This window comes from Haliotis rubra, unplaced genomic scaffold (genome assembly GCF_003918875.1).
Source record: "Haliotis rubra isolate DU_JTF1 unplaced genomic scaffold, ASM391887v1 Scf287, whole genome shotgun sequence".
In the NCBI taxonomy this organism is placed as follows: Eukaryota; Metazoa; Mollusca; class Gastropoda; order Lepetellida; family Haliotidae; genus Haliotis; species Haliotis rubra.
The window spans coordinates 997,722-1,013,790 of NW_025766954.1; the positions used below are offsets into that span (position 1 = coordinate 997,722).

General features: G+C 39.3%; 2 protein-coding genes across 3 annotated transcripts in view; one reads left to right on the forward strand and one right to left on the reverse strand.

Annotated features, from left to right (window-relative positions):
- Positions 1 to 14,088, reverse strand: part of LOC124281654 (probable serine carboxypeptidase CPVL) — a 35,959-nt gene extending 21,871 nt beyond the window's left edge. The window contains exons 1-6 of one of the 2 annotated variants that reach the window (XM_046717590.1): positions 13,860 to 14,088; positions 10,125 to 10,200; positions 9,313 to 9,499; positions 5,962 to 6,080; positions 2,390 to 2,507; positions 1,716 to 1,774 (exon numbers count right to left, since the gene is read on the reverse strand). In XM_046717590.1, coding sequence (XP_046573546.1) covers positions 1,716 to 1,774; positions 2,390 to 2,507; positions 5,962 to 6,080; positions 9,313 to 9,463 — 447 coding nt within the window. In that variant the 5' untranslated portion in view covers positions 9,464 to 9,499; positions 10,125 to 10,200; positions 13,860 to 14,088. Of the gene's footprint in view, positions 1 to 1,715; positions 1,775 to 2,389; positions 2,508 to 5,961; positions 6,081 to 9,312; positions 9,500 to 10,124; positions 10,201 to 13,855 lie in introns of both variants that reach the window. The other variant, XM_046717591.1, reaches the window with a different exon arrangement.
- On the forward strand, positions 12,299 to 13,565 carry LOC124281655. Its single transcript, XM_046717592.1, has 2 exons — positions 12,299 to 12,456; positions 13,220 to 13,565. The coding sequence occupies exons 1-2, from the start codon at positions 12,369 to 12,371 to the stop codon at positions 13,477 to 13,479; spliced, it is 348 nt and encodes a 115-aa protein (XP_046573548.1). The 5' UTR covers positions 12,299 to 12,368; the 3' UTR covers positions 13,480 to 13,565.
- Positions 14,089 to 16,069: the final 1,981 nt, after the last annotated feature.

Consider the following 16,069-nt stretch of genomic DNA (forward strand, 5'->3'; position numbering starts at 1 on the left):
AATTATTGTTATTAAACATCTCAGTACTTACAGGGTTTGTGAAGAAATCTCATCAATTATTGTTACAAACACCTCAGTACTCACAGATCTGTCAAGAAATCCCATTAATTATTGTTACAAACACCTCAGTACTTACAGGGTTGTGAAGAAATCTCATTAATTATTGTTACAAACATCTCAGTACTTACAGGGTTAGCAAGAAATTCCCATCAAGTTATTGGCTTTTACAATTTACCTCAGTACTCCACAGATTCGTCAAGAAATCCCACACTGGTATTGTTACAAAACACCTCAGTACTTTTACAGGGTTGTGAAGAAATCTCATTAATTATTGTTACACCGACATCTCAGTACTTTTGCGGGGTTGTCAAGAAATCTTAATTAATTATTATTGTTACAAACATCTCAGTACTTTTTACAGGGTTCTCAAGGAATCTCATCAATTATTGTTTACCCACAAACACCTCAAGTACTCTCACAGATTCGTCAAGAAATCCCATTAATTATTGTTACAAACACCTCAGTACTTAGTGGCAGGGTTGTCAAGAAATCTCATTAATTATTGTTACAAACATCCCTCAGTACTACTCTACAGGGTTGTCAAGAAATCTCATTAATTATTGTTACAAACACCTCAGTACTTACAGGTTTGTCAAGGAATCCCATTAATGGTGGTAGAAATACAAACATCTCAAGTACTTTACAGGGTTGTCAAGAAATCCCAGGGAATTATTGTTACAAACACCCTCAGTACTTACAGATCTGTCATCCAGAGAATCCCATTACACTGTTATTGTTACAAACACCTCAGTACTCTCACAGGATTGTGAAGAAATCTTATTAATTATTGTTACAAACATCTCAGTACGTCACAGGGTTGTCAGAAGAAATCTCACTAATTATTGTTACAAACATCTCAGTACTCCACAGGGTTAGCAAGAAATCTCATCAATTATTGTTACAAACATCTCAGTACTTGTTGGCAGGTTCCCAGTCAAGGGAATCCCGATTAATTATTGTTACAAAACAGCTCTCAGAACTTACAGGAAACGTCAAGAAATCTCATTAATGATTGGTTACAAAACACCTCAGAAAATTACACAGGGTTGTCAAAAGAAATCCCATTAAGGTATTGTTACAGAAACACCTCAGTGCTGCTCACAGGGTTGTCAAAGAAATCCATTAATTATTGTTACAAACACCTCCAGTACTTACAGGGTTGTCAAGAAATCTCATTAATTATTGTTCAAAACATCTCAGTACTTACTTACTCATGGGTTGTCACAGAAATCTCATTAATTATTGTTACAAACATCTCAGTACTTACAGGGTTGTCAAGAAATCCCATTAATTATTGTTACAAACACCTCTCAGTACTTACAGGGTTGTTGTCAAGAAATCTCATTTAATTATTGTTACAAACATCTCAGTAAGAAATCTTTAATTATTGTTACAGGGGTTGTCAAGAAATCTCATTAATTATTGTTACAAACATCTCAGTACTTACAGGGTTGTCAAGAAATCTCATCAATTATTGTTACAAACACCTCAGTACTCACAGATTCGTCAAGAAATCCCATTAATTATTGTTACAAACACCTCAGTACTTACAGGGTTGTCAAGAAATCCCATTAATTATTGTTACAAACAGCTCAGAACTTACAGGGTTGTCAAGAAATCTCATTAATTATTGTTACAAACAGCTCAGGACTTACAGGGTTGTCGATAAATAACATGGAATACTTGAGTGACCAGTCGGTCTTCCGCAGTGACACTGAAAGATAAAAAAGTATGAGGATTTATCTCAGATGTTGGTTTTAGTGTCTGTGACAGGAGAACACGGAAAAAGATTCATTTTGATAAAACATCCTTATTTTCTCCATTTCAGATGTATTTTGGCAATCCAATGAGAACAATTCATGAAAAAGTCTCTTTTTCAGATTTGGTAAGAAAAATATAAGTCACTTTGGATACAAAAGGATACAAAACATGTCTTTCGATGCTATGATACGACACAATGGATAGATGGATATATGTTTAGCTCTGGTTGAAACATGCATTGGAGAGGGCTCACAATAAAGTTTTACGCAAAATGGACGTGGGCGGTGGGTGGGTGTTTGGGTTGTGGAAGCCAAATATGACTTCATTATAAAACAAATAAATTCCTATATTTAATTGCCTTAAAGTTCCTCTAGGAATCCTAATACTTTAATCCATGAATATATACAAAGTATATCACCATGGGAGTGAAATAACAGTCTTGCTCAGACTTATTAAATGGCATTGACATGCACCTGTTTATGAAAGCTACCATTCTATGGTTAAACAATGCTAATCATTTCTCAAATTATCCTCCAGTTTTGGAAATATTAATTGTGTGGTAACTTACGTTTCAAGTCTTTGTCCACAACAAATGGTCCGTTCTGTACAAACAAGGCAAACAAGGAGCTGCCCCACGGGCCGCCCTCAAGCCACAGTAACAGAGGAGCTGTATGGGGGTCAGCATGCTGCAATGGAATCAACCAAACCTAATCATTACTCTTAATCAAATCTACCATACTGGGTGGCTGGTCATCATCTTCTTGAACCCCTTTATCGCTAGTGACATTATCCTGTTATTTTTATGAGGCCTTCATTTTGTAAAATACCCTCTAAGCAGTACATCCTCTGGCTATTTTACAATTCTTCTATGCCAGGGAATTCTTACAGAATATACCTCAAATAACATATATACTGCCAGCAATAAACACGCAACTCAAAATTCATGAACATTATACTTTTTCAGTTTGGATTTGATACTTTAGCACAATTGTTTTGACTTCCTGAATTGTGTTTCATTTGCAGGTAAGTATACTTTGCATTTAAATACAATCTACATAAGGAATTGTACAGGATGATATAAAATAGAATGGCAAATGTCCTCTTAATATTTCCTTGGGTTGAATTTACTATTCATGGAACCTGTGCGTGAACCATGTGTGTGAATGGCAAGACTTCACAGGTGCTTATAAACCACAATGCTTATTCAAGTACACGTGCACCAGCATCAGATACTTTACATTTAAGGTTCATATGTATGCAAGCTAAAATGCCTCTGTGGATTTGTATGAACCATAAAACCCCCATTCTCTCCCTCGGGGTTGTCACACTTGCAACTGGTTCTATTTCTCTAATGAGGTTTTTTAATTTAATACTAATCCTGATGTTTGTTTTGGCCTATACACACAATGTGCACTGGTCTGAAAGAACATTACGAAGCCATAATGTTTGATGTGATGTCATTTCCTTGGAATATCATAATTTAACCTGTTTTTATTTTGCTAAATATTGCGAGGCTGATAGTAGGCATAATTATACAGTTAATCTGATCTGTGAAGATCTGGGCTAAATTTGGGGTTCAGTAACCCATGCCTGTTGTACAAAATGACTAACAGAATTGTGTGTGCAGGCTCGCTGACTTGGTTAACTTGGATGGTCGCTGTAGTTCAATTTCGTAGATCGGTGCTCATGCTGTTGATCACTTGTTTGTCTGATACAGACTTGACTACTTACAGAAAACGGTCATATAGCTTGAAAATCGCTGAATACAGCCATAAACAACAGACAAACAAAAAAACTTAGTACCACATAAACATATTTCAACAGACATTCTTGTATCCCGTGAATTTACTACGATACATTTGTTGCACGTCAGTGTTAAGGTGTACAGTATTTTACTGCTTGAAAGACTCCTTCCTCCCTTCAACCTTCTATATTCATGTTGTTGCGGCTAATAAAATCGTGCCCACCCTGCGAATGACACCTGTAACTAATTGTACAGCAATAGTCAATAGTGAGGGTCAGAGGAACAATTACTCAGTCATGTTTACTTATAAAACTTAGTTTTAATGAACCACCTTCTTACAGAACTGACATCATTGGTAAGTTTCTTTCTTTGAGGTAATGTGTTTTTTTGACAATGCATTGTAGTTTCACTCGTATATTATGGCCCGTACCGTTTTTCCTCAAATAAATGCTAACCATGATGATCCGATACACCCCGGTCTCTAACTGGCGCTATGCTCTAAACTCAGCTGTGTAACTAGACCCGTTTGGATAAAGTGATTTAAGCTATGATAGTCGATACTTCTAGGCTGTAAAACAGGCTCACTATTGTCGTAGTGCTAATCACTTTCTGCAACTTAATCTTGACTCACGGCGTGGAATGATTACTCCCTTTAACTTCTGCTTCGTGACCGACTGGTGTTATCACTGATTTTCAGTGCTCCATCCATATAAGGTTTAGGGTAGTGGGGTAGCCAAGTGGTTAAAGCGTTTGCTCGTCACGCCGAAGACCCGGGTTCGACTTCCCACATGAGTACAACGTGTGAAGCCCATTTCTGGCGTTCCCTGCCGTACGTGATATTGATGGAATAATGCGAAAAGCTCACTCCATATATAGTTTACAGCTATTTTGCCCTTTACACAACTATGTTTCTAATGGCACTCAAGACTGGTATGTCTTTTGCAATGACGTTTAATATATCTTTGGAAACAGTGTATAAAGGGTATGCATTCTGTTGGATTTGGCTACGTAATATACTGGACAAAATAAGTTAGGGATATTGGTATTTTTATGATTGATATTTTATCAGTGGGTCAATTAATAAATAGATCATCATTCATAATTTTAAAAATACATAATCCCTAACTATTTCTGTCCACCACATTCTCTAGTTCCCCAACTTAACAATTAAAACAAATCTGAAAATTTAAAATATAACTCAAATTGGGCAGAAAAAGTTACCAAATTGTTTGTCTTTGTGCAGTTCATACCATAGCAACAATTTTGCAGGAAGGTGAAAACAAACTCTTTTAAAATATCTGGATATAAGAGATTTATCTATCCTTGCCCAGAGACGGAAATTAGTCCTCAAGTGTGTAGCAAAGGAAGATTCCCTAACTGGAATTAAAATCCTTCCTTTCTGACATAGCTATTGGTAATGCATTGGCCTTGTAAAGAATTGTAGACCCTTGATAATGAGGCGAACGAACATGATTAAGAGGAAGAAGATATAGTCCTCTCTCAATGTAATTATTGAAGAAGATTTCTGTATACAGCAAACAAATAGTTTCCCCCGCTTCCCTTCGACAGGCAGATTGTTTGGAACCCTTTATAACTTCCCTGGTCTTAATATTACCAGCATGGTTTTACGAGAAATGTGCATCCAGAACAAATGTATAGAATGGACGCAAAACAAAATACACTGTGTGCCAAGGGATGCACAATAATACTCACTGAACCAAATTCTTGACAAGAGCTCTTAAGTTACAGTACGCTGTAGTGACTTAATGGAGGAGTTTTCTCCCCTTGTTTCAACTACGCTACCATGGATACTGTTCCAGCATACCAAGTGCTATGAGAGTCCAGACTGAAGTGACTTAATGGAGGAGTTTTCTCCCCTTGGTTCAACTACGCTACCATGGATACTGTACCAACATACCGAGTTCTATGAGAGTCCTGACTGAAGTAACCTAATGGAGGAGTTTTCTCCCCTATTTCAACTTCGCTGACATGGAGACTGTTCCAGCATACCAATTGCTATGAGAGTCCAGACTGAAGTGACTTAATGGAGGAGTTTTCTACCCTATTTCAACTACGCTACCATGGAGACTGTTCCAGCATACCAATTGCTATGAGAGTCCAGACTGAAGTAACCTAATGGAGGAGTTTTCTCCCCTATTTCAACTACGCTACCATGGAGACTGTTCCAGCATACCAAGTGCTATGAGAGTCCAGACTGAAGTGACTTAATGGAGGAGTTTTCTCCCCTATTTCAACTACGCTACCATGGATACTGTTCCAGCATACCAATTGCTATGAGATTCCAGACTGAAGTGACTTAATGGAGGAGTTTTCTAAATTGAATACTCTCATAAAAGGAATGTCTTGTGCATGTGTAATTGAAAGGTGCTGTTTACCTGTGCAGGTATGAACCAGAAGAACAGGTTGCTGTTGAAGTCTGCGTTGACGGTGATGTAGCCACTGTAACTCAGTATCGATGAGCCTTGAAGGGAGCCTACACGACTCAAATTCTGGGCTGTAACAATAGTTAGTGAAAACATTGAATATAACTGCATGAAATTTGTAGTTCTGGTTTGAAAAATAACTTAACAATTGAAGCATAACTTACAGATCTTAGAAATATCAATGCAATTTGTGAGACATTTCCATCATCTCACCTCTTTGTTTTTTTAGCTACTTTCAGTACTGCGTCCATGTATTAAGTCTCAGTGAGTGCGTTTAGTTTAACGCCGCAGTCAGCAATATTCAAGCTGTATGGCGGCGGTCTGTAGATCATCGAGTCTGGACCAGACAATCCAGTGATCAATATCATGAGCATCGATCTGCGCAACTGGGAATCTATGACATGTGTCAACCAAGTCAGTGAGCCTGACTACCCGATCTCGTTAGTCGCCTATGACAAGCATGGGTTACTGAAGATCAATTCTAACCCGGACCTTCACGGGTCATTAAGTCTCAGTAATATTGGCAGAGCTGAGGATCATATTTAATAGGAATTGTCTGGCAAATTGTATTTGATATTTTTAAGATATGTAAGTTATGCTTCAATTGTCAAGTTTTTGAAACTACAAGTTTCAAGCTGTGTAGATATCTTCACCATCTCCTCACATCAACACCTCACCACAACATACCACAACACGCCATGTCACACCTCACCTCACCCGACTTCACCACCCCACACCTCACCTCACCTTCATTTCACCTCGCCAAGTCAAAACATTGACTACACGCTGCACGACGTATTTGCAAGGATTAGAAGGATGCAATATACAAGTGATTAGATGTATCAAATAATACTGATTAATATTTACATATCTAGTTGAATGAGTCTGTCTGGTTATTGTACTAAGGTGCGCAATAGGACGGAACCCAGTCAGCAGGAAACGAGAGAGCAATATGACAGCAACATCACGGCGGGGAACACCAGAAATGGGCTTCACACATTGTACCCATGTGGGGAATCGAACCCGGGTCTTCGGCGTGACGAGCGAACGCTTTAACAATTAGGCTATCCCACCGCCCCGAGGTGAGATGAACAGGGTGAGGAGTGGGGTGGTGAAGAGGGTGAAGTCGGGTGAGGTGTGACGTGACGTGTTGTGGTATGTTGTGGTGAGGTGATGATGTGAGGAGATGGTGAATGTAGGGAAAAGCTAAGGTGAGGTGATGTGTTGAGGTGTATTGAGGTTAAGCGGTAGTAAGCAGATAAGGTGAAATGAGGATGTTACAACTGAATACACCTAGTTGGCCAATATATTCAAAGTTGCACATATCAATATTCAAGCTATATGTTGTATTGTCTATAGTGATTTAATTTTACGACAGCGTACTAGTTTTAAATTTATATATCTGTGATACTCTAGTATTTTTCTGTCCTTCGATGACAGGTTTTTATGTTCTAACTTTGTTGATTTTCATATGGATATAAATTAGATTGTTCTCGTCACGATATTGCCGATGGGACGCTAAATAATAACTCACTCACTCACTCATCCAAGCTATATGTGGCAATGGTGGAGTGAAGAGGGTGAGGTGATCTGTGGTGAAGAGGGTGAGGTGAGGTGGTGAAGGTGGGGTGTGACATGGCGTGGTGAGGTGGTGAAGGTGCAGATGTGAGGTGACATGGCGTGGTGGGTGAGGTGTTGATGTGAGGAGATGGTGAAGGTAAGGAAACTAAGGAGGGGTGAGGTTAGGAGGGTGAGGTGAGGTGAGGTGGCGTGGTGAATAGGGTGGGGTGAGGTGGTGGTGAAGGTGAGGTGTGACATGGCGTGGTGTGGTGAGGTGTTGATGTGAGGAGATGGTGAAGGTAAGGAGACTAAGGGGGGTGAGGTTAGGAGGGTGAGGTGAGGTGTGGCGTGGTGAAGAGGGTGAGGTGAGGTGGTGGTGAAGGTGAGGTGTGACATGGCGTGGTGTGGTGAGGTGTTGATGTGAGGAGATGATGAACGTGAGGAGACTAAACGGTGATTTGAGGTTAGGAGGGTCAGGTCAGGTGTGGTGTGGTGAAGAGGGTGAGGTGGTGGTGAAGATGAATTCACAAATGAATTCACCTAGTTGGCCAAAATATTCAAAGTTGCACTTATAAATATTGATCAGTTTTCATTTTTCCCCTATAACATAACAAATCTCGGATCAAAATCGAATCTGTCACCATTTTTCAACCAATTACATCGCAGCACAACATCCCATTCATTTCATAATGAGATGAATGTGTTTTGTTTGGTGAGGTAGGGTGAGATGAGGTGAAATTGGATTTAACGTCGTTCTTATGAATATTTCGCTCATATGACGACGTGCATGCGTGTGTATGTGTATGTGCGGCTGCTTGTACTAGCCCAGACTTAAGTTGGATTTATAGTGCTAGCTCACTGAGATACCATGCCGCAGTGAAGCATGAATACCCCACTCAGACACATACTGACTCCGAGCCGACCAGTCCTTGTTGTACACATTCATGCCGAGCGCCAGGCAGGGACCGTTTTGTTTGGTTGTTGTATAACGCCGCACTTAGCAATATTCCACCTGTATGGTAGCATGAGCATCGTTCTACGTAATTGGGATACGATGACATGTCTCAACCAAGTCAGTGAACCTGACTACCTTATTCCGTTAGTCGCCTCTGACGGCTAGCATGGGTTGCTGAAGACGTTTTAACCTTGTTGGTTGTTGTTGTTGTTGTTGTTGTTGTTGTTGTTGTTGTTGTTGTTGTATAACGCCGCACTCAGCAATATTGCAGCTATATGGCGGTGGTCTGAAAATGCAATTCTAACCCGGATCTTCACGTGTAATTATAACATAATGGGATGAGACAGCACACATAGTTTGGTTTGACCACATCAGCATGAACTAACCACACGTAATACCACAACATTATAACATCATCATTCGGAACCACTCAACCGTTTCAGTGATGATTCAGACCTGAAATTACACATGGTGACTTTCTGAGTAGGAACCACAAAACATAGGTACCATTGTCTTTTTAAATATTTTAAAACTAAAAAGTTTTATTTTAACAAAATCCAAAATTCAAGCTGGGTTGGCAGTTGGTCTCAGACTGTCTTATATTTTGCTGACTCAGCAGTGCAATCCTATCCCAACAGAATGGCCAGTCAATGTAAAACAATGTAAACAATGTTCTTATTTCTTATATTTTTTGTTGAAAAACAGAGACATTTTTCATGGACTCCCCTCCATCCTCCCCTCCCCCACAAACAGTTGTGACCAATTTGTGCCAGAGTACTGTAGAGTACCTTGTTGAATGTGTCCTCCAGCGATGTACGGAGACAGGAAGAGAGGTTGTCCTGGATCCACTGACGTAGTTGGTCCACCAAGGAGGAAGCTGTGACCAATGGAGACGGACCCACACAGAACCAGTACAAACAGAGATAACATGGCTACCATCAAGAGGGAGGGTAGAGGAGAGTAGTTGTCCGTCAGCTGTGCAAAATGAGAGAAAGAATGCCTGAGTCAAGACTAACGCTTAGTCTCTGAATATATATAATGTTGATAGTAACAAATACAGCCATTTAAATTGAAAAGGAGCCCCTGTGAGATGGCTACGAAGTAGGGGTTAGAAATAATGTGGTTCAGGGACTGTGAGACAGACTAGCCAGGGTTCTGTCCACAAATCATCTTAGCGCTTAATCAGTGGTAAAGAAATTGAGTTAGGATCAGGTTAAGCTAAGATTGTTTTGAGGTGTTCTGGGATAAAAATCAGGACCAGGTGTACCCCACGTTTTGTAAATGATGATTAATGAGGCCAAAGATTTTCCGGAGTTCCATGGAACAGTGACTTCGGCAGAAATACTGGTGACAAAGTAAAAAGTCTTTGATATCATCAAACCGAAGTCACTCGTGTAGCTTGTTTGCCTGGCACAGATCAGATAACCTACATTCTGCCAAGGTACAATACTGCTTGGGCATAAACCATTTAGCCATTTATGGAAACACTATTAAACACAAGCACAGTTTTGTAAGACAAACCGATATAAAACGGACCGTTCAAGAGAATATTAGATACCTGAGTAATAAACAGGTGAATACAAGATGCATATTGTCTCACCTTATCAATAAATAATCACCACACTGTGCTTCTACGGAGCAACACAATGACACTGCAATTCCCAAACCCTGAACATCTGCAACATCGAGTGGTGGATGTTTAGATGACAGCAACTCACCAACACAGACATATATTAGTTTCCAAACAATACCTAGTGTTATGTCAACAGAAACTGTGACAGCTGTACTGTTTCAGCTGTACTGTACCAGCTTCCAGTAGCTCCGTCTCATACTGATTAACTCTTTAGTGCTGAACCTTATATTCAGGCCGAGCAATATGGGCTGAATATTACTTCCCTGGTGCTGGTCCTGGGTTGAACAGCTTAATCATCGACCCAAAAACATAGAATAATCGGGCATCAGGATATACTACGAATAATTGACTGTATTTTGTCAACTGAACTAACATTCACATCATAAGGCTGTTATATGTTATCGATTAGATTTTCAGCCCTATCTATCTCACTCAATACTCTTCTCATCTTAATGTACCCAAGATACTTTTCTAATTTAATTTTAAATACAATTTGAAAGAACAGTGTCAACTTTTAGTTGTGAAAACATCTATCACCCCTCTCAAACCCCAACAAAAAGAAAAACAACATATGTTCACTTGCTTCTCCCTCCCTGCTCTGTATTAAATGACGACCCAAACGTGAAGATCCGGGTTAGAATTGGTCTTCAGTAACTCATACCGTCAGAGGCAACTAACGGGATCGGGTCAGTTACTTGTTTGAATACAGCAATTCCATATTCCATAATTTAAAACCGCCACCATACAGTTTGAATATTGCTGAGTGAGCCATTAAAATATCTAGGATATTAAAGTTCCTCTTGCAGGCAAATTTAAAAATGTAGTGACGCTGTTCAAAAATTGATTTTGCAAAGTCCAGGGATTTCTCTCTCTCTCTCTCTGTATTGCATGCAATCTTGATTGACTACTAAAACACTTGGATAATAACGCTTCGGATATTATTTTTGATTACGAAACAGCTTCGAAATTAATAGCATTATTTATCGACTTTTTTCAAGAAGTTAGAAATTTTAAATCTAAGATACACAACGTCATCACATGTTGTTTGTTGATTCGTATTATCAAGAACTTTCATTTTAGTTTTGATCGATTGTTTGGAGAACTTACCATTCAGAAATTAGACACTGACCATGATGTGGTATTGGATACAGAACATATGAAAACAGTTGTAGAATATTTGATAAAATCCGATGCTATTGTGGAGGTTCATCGATTCCGCGAAGAATTCAAAGACAGCTTATAGAAGGTGAGTATATTCATTATTTATATAGAGTAGATGTTTCAGTACTCTATCTCTTTTTGTTTAATCATTTTGTGCATCTTACCTCATCAAAAAAGTCTACCATATACAGGTATCCTCAATGTTTTCACTCTTATTGAAATTCGTTATTATCATCATGCTGTATCAAGCGATAGATCGTTAGATAGAATTATAGCAGTTAGGCTAAAACGAGAACTTTTTTCATTTTCGATCATCACATATGTTACCACAATCACGTATTATTTATCATGTGATACAGATTACTTTATCTGTCTGATAAGCGGTTTATAATTATGTTCATGCGATTGTCTTGAACAAAGGTGATATTCACAAATTTATACATCTTGATAGGAGTAATAAACCGCTCAGATAATGATTTTGTGTACGTTATACGTACCGTATACTAGGCAAGTATGAACAACTATTAACAATTTCTACTATGAACGAGGAAATTCACAAATGTGTTCTTGCTCTCACACTTTATATATCATCAACATCGCGATAGTGTAGGATAAATTTCATATTTATTGCTATATAATAATATTATTATTACTAATATGCGGGGAAAACCGCTGCCAACTTAGGGTTAATAAAAATTGCAACAGGTAGCAGTCTACGTTAAAATAAATCGAACGTATTACTTTAGTGAGTTAAGATTTAAAGTTTCTTTAACAATATTTTTTATTCATATCGCACCTATACGTATTGCTTAAATACTGATATATATATATATATATATTACACTTTCGAGATTTATCAGTGTTGCCTATATAATCAAGTAGACTAAAAAAACAAATGCAAACTAACTTGCATTTCGATGAAAAACTAATTAGTCACTTATTCTGCACAAGTTTTAAAAATACGTTTAAAAATGAGTGTTAGCATCATAATGACTTATTAAGGTGGACAGCATCTCTGTAGTTATTCTGCGAAGTAATCTAAAACGACATATGAATGGTGCTTGTGCGATGTTTCTCCGGGGTAAACACGTGGACAGAAACAACAACAACAACAACGAACAGCTTACCGTAATAGGAGGTGAGTACATGTACATCAAATCTTGATTATCACAATTTATGTTAGACTTAGGATTAACAGAACTGAAATGTATCGAATTCACTATATAACCTACCCTCGAAAGAATAGGCGAGGGTGAGTTCAAGTAAGCATAGCGAACAGTGAAGGTACACGGGGGACAGATAGGTTAGGTTACACATGTGTCGATGTTCTTACTTCAACCGTATTGTTCACTAAACACCAATCTACATTAGTCTCGTCCAACAACTTCATCCCTGTTACAATAGCGATATAGGTGAGCTTGCGATAGTGATCTCTCTAAAGCATGAACGTTTCCTCGTTGTAGTTATGGATAGGCGGATCCAGAGGTGGGGGAGTGCAGGGGTGCGCAGGGGTGCGCACATCCCCTTTTGTGCTGAAAGTTTGTTAAATGACCATTGAAACTCGGGTGAAAATGAAGTGTGCACCCCTCCTTTTCTTAATAGTGTGCACCCCACCTTTCTCAAAAAGCTGTATCCGCCCCTGTTATGGATGAATTTACTCACGCGTTCACCAAGCCGGTTTCTCACTATGCAGAGTCTATACAAAATATGTTATAAATAGATTATTTTTTGTAATGCAAAAGTGCAAGGTGTTTGCACATGAGTTTGAAACACACTGTCACTATCCACTGATGATATCTTCCCATCGGTCGTCTAGTACTCTCATCGTAAAATTTCGTATAATTCTGTTCAAAACTGTTAACACTAACAAATGTGTTTATGTTATAAATTGAATATTTCAGAAGTGGGTCGAGTGAGTAAAGCCGTGTTCTCCCTCCTCGTGCTGGGCATCCTAGGAATCGGTGGAGGCGTTATCATCATCACCTTTCGCAGAAAGATCACCTGCCGCCGCGGCGAACGCAGAGACCCACTGGAGACTGTTGTTCAGCTGCGGGAACAAATTAGGCAACTGGGAAGAAGGATGGATGTGGAGGAAGGAGAGGTGGGAGAGGGACGACCCATGCCCTATTTATCACCGCAAACAGCGACAACCTCGGTGTAATGTTACCCCTGTACCACTGTGAACGTGGTTCCACGTCTGAGTTACCTGACTCACAATATAAATATAATAATGTTTTAACCAGAAAAGTCCTTGTAGTGATTGTTCACTCCTAGTGCATGTGGATTTGGTATGTTTACATTGTCCGTGTGCATGTAAGCTAGTGACACCAAAGACCCGGGTTCAATCCCCATGTGTGAAGCTCATCTGCCGTCTGCTATGTGCTGGAATATTGCCGGATTGCTAAAAACGACATAAAATCCAACTCGTGTCCTCATTTATGCACACACCTGCAACTAGCGTAAGTACACACTCATGTGTGATGCTCCTTATTATTTCTAAACCCACACTGATATATTGTGCAAGCATAAGCACACACCTACCTCTTGCTTGTATACTCAGTCATGCATGTCGACCTTGTTGAGAACGATGGTTTCGGTCTGATCACGTTGTCTATGTGATGGTATGTCCAAGTCTAACTGACTGATATATTGATGAGTTGGAAGGATATGATGTTTCCAAAATCTACTACTTTTCTCAACAAACCTAGCTGTATGCTTTCACACTGCTACATCACTCAACCATCAGCTATTTACATGAACCTCTCATCCGCAGGGGAAAGAGTTACGCGACATCACTCTGAATTCCCACTATGTGACGCTATTTAACTCGACAATGCAGGGTGACATGACTACCTCATCCTTGCGCGCGTCCTTTTAAACTATGCGTTTTCTCGTCTGATGAAGGGTATTCTGCATTACTGTCTTAAACCACCTTTCATTTCCCTTTCCTCACCTGTGCTGTTTACGTCGTACCTGATGGTGGTCACGTGACTTGGATCAGATAATGAAACCTAAAAACCTTCCCTACGGTTGTGTAGAGCTTAGTCAAAGAGACTTATAATCTAGATGGTGATATCTTCGAACTCTCACTACGAGACACTTACGAGAGACGTTAACTATCACACCATAAAATACACAATCACTGTGACTCCGTCTACGAAACCCGTACTCCTAGTGTTCTTGAAGCATGGAGAGTGAGTGAGTGAGTTTAGTTTTACGCCGCACTCAGCAATATCCCAGCTATATGGCGGCGCTCTGTAAATAATCGAATCTGGACCAGACAACCCAGTGATCAACAGCATGAGCATCGATCTGCGAAATTGGGAACCGATGACATGTGTCAACCAAGTCAGCGAAACTGACCACCCGATCCCGTTAGTCGCCTCTTAAGACAAGCATAGTCGCCTTTTTATGGCAAGCACATGGGTTGCTGAAGACCTATTCTACCCCGGATCTTCACGGGTTGAAGCATGGAGAAAGGATAACAACAATGCGGATGTTATTTGTATTTATTCATTCAGTGTGACTGTACTGGAAGTCTTCACAGGTTGCGTCTGTCACTTCTGATTTACTTTTGCGCACTGTTGTTACCTGTAAACAAAATAAAATATTAGATCCTTTTAGTAAATCTATTAATGGAGAGTGAGGGATAATGTCTCTTCAGCATTATCACCCAGAATGAACACGTAGAAAAGATGAAAAAGAACAATATTAAGATACATCAAGGAAAACAGAATTTAGAAACTCTTCACAATAGTTGAACATACCAATACAGTGCTGTATACAACATAATGTAACGGGTGCACACAGCTTTGGGTACAGAATATTTATCCCACTTCATTGAGTTCGTCCACCCGGAGAGCGGAAGGGTGCTGGTTCGATCTCCGACCACGTCATACTAAAAGATCTTAAATATGGTACTTGTTTAACTCTGCCTGACGCTCGGCATTAATGGATACAACAAGGACTAGTTGACTCGGAGTCAGTATAATGTGTCTGAGTGGGGTATTCATGCTTCACTGCGGCATGGTATCTCAGTGGGCTAGCTCTATAAAACCAGCTTCAGTCTGGGTTAGTACAAGCAGCCGCACATACACAATAGACAACATTTTTGGAACAACTTTTGGCATGATGTTTTAAACTGTCTTTCCGATTAAACGATCGATGACAATGGTCGCAGGTAAACAATGTACCCACTTGACCGCAATTTCTCTGATGTCTTAACAAATGACATTTTAGTTTGAAACGATGGCCTCAAATTTCAAATTTTGGAAGACGAGACATGTAGTATGCTCAGACATTTTGTTTCCCGTAATTATTCACCCACTAAAAATTTGAATACGATCCACTATTACATGCTTTTCTTGGTAACTTCTACTTTGTTTATCTGAAATGTTTAAAGTTATGATAGAACATTTCTAAAATGTACATGGTTTAAAATGATAAAAGAAAAGGCAAAGACAAAATATTCTAAACGATACTTACTTGTCTGTTGCTTGTATGTTCGCTGACAGAAAATGTCCTAACACTGTTAAAAACAAGAATGTCTGTCGAGACTGCCTCAACTCTTTCATGGACTGTTGAAGTGTGTTTCCAGTTGCACATCGTCCTGTCATTTAACTTCTCATAAGAGTGCCGTGTCATGCTCAGTCACTTCTTCTTCTGTAAAAGTTCTGTTGAAGTCAATGAGTTGAGTATCAATGTGTATGGATTTGAAGATAATACTTTGTTTCCCATGTACACCAGCAATC

Coding starts and splice junctions, on each gene's coding strand:
- LOC124281655 (XM_046717592.1), top strand. CDS start 12,369: ATGAATGGTGCTTGTGCGATGTTTCTCCGGGGTAAACACGTGGACAGA. Junction 12,457..13,219: donor ACAGCTTACCGTAATAGGAG/GTGAGTACATGT, acceptor TGAATATTTCAG/AAGTGGGTCGAGTGAGTAAA.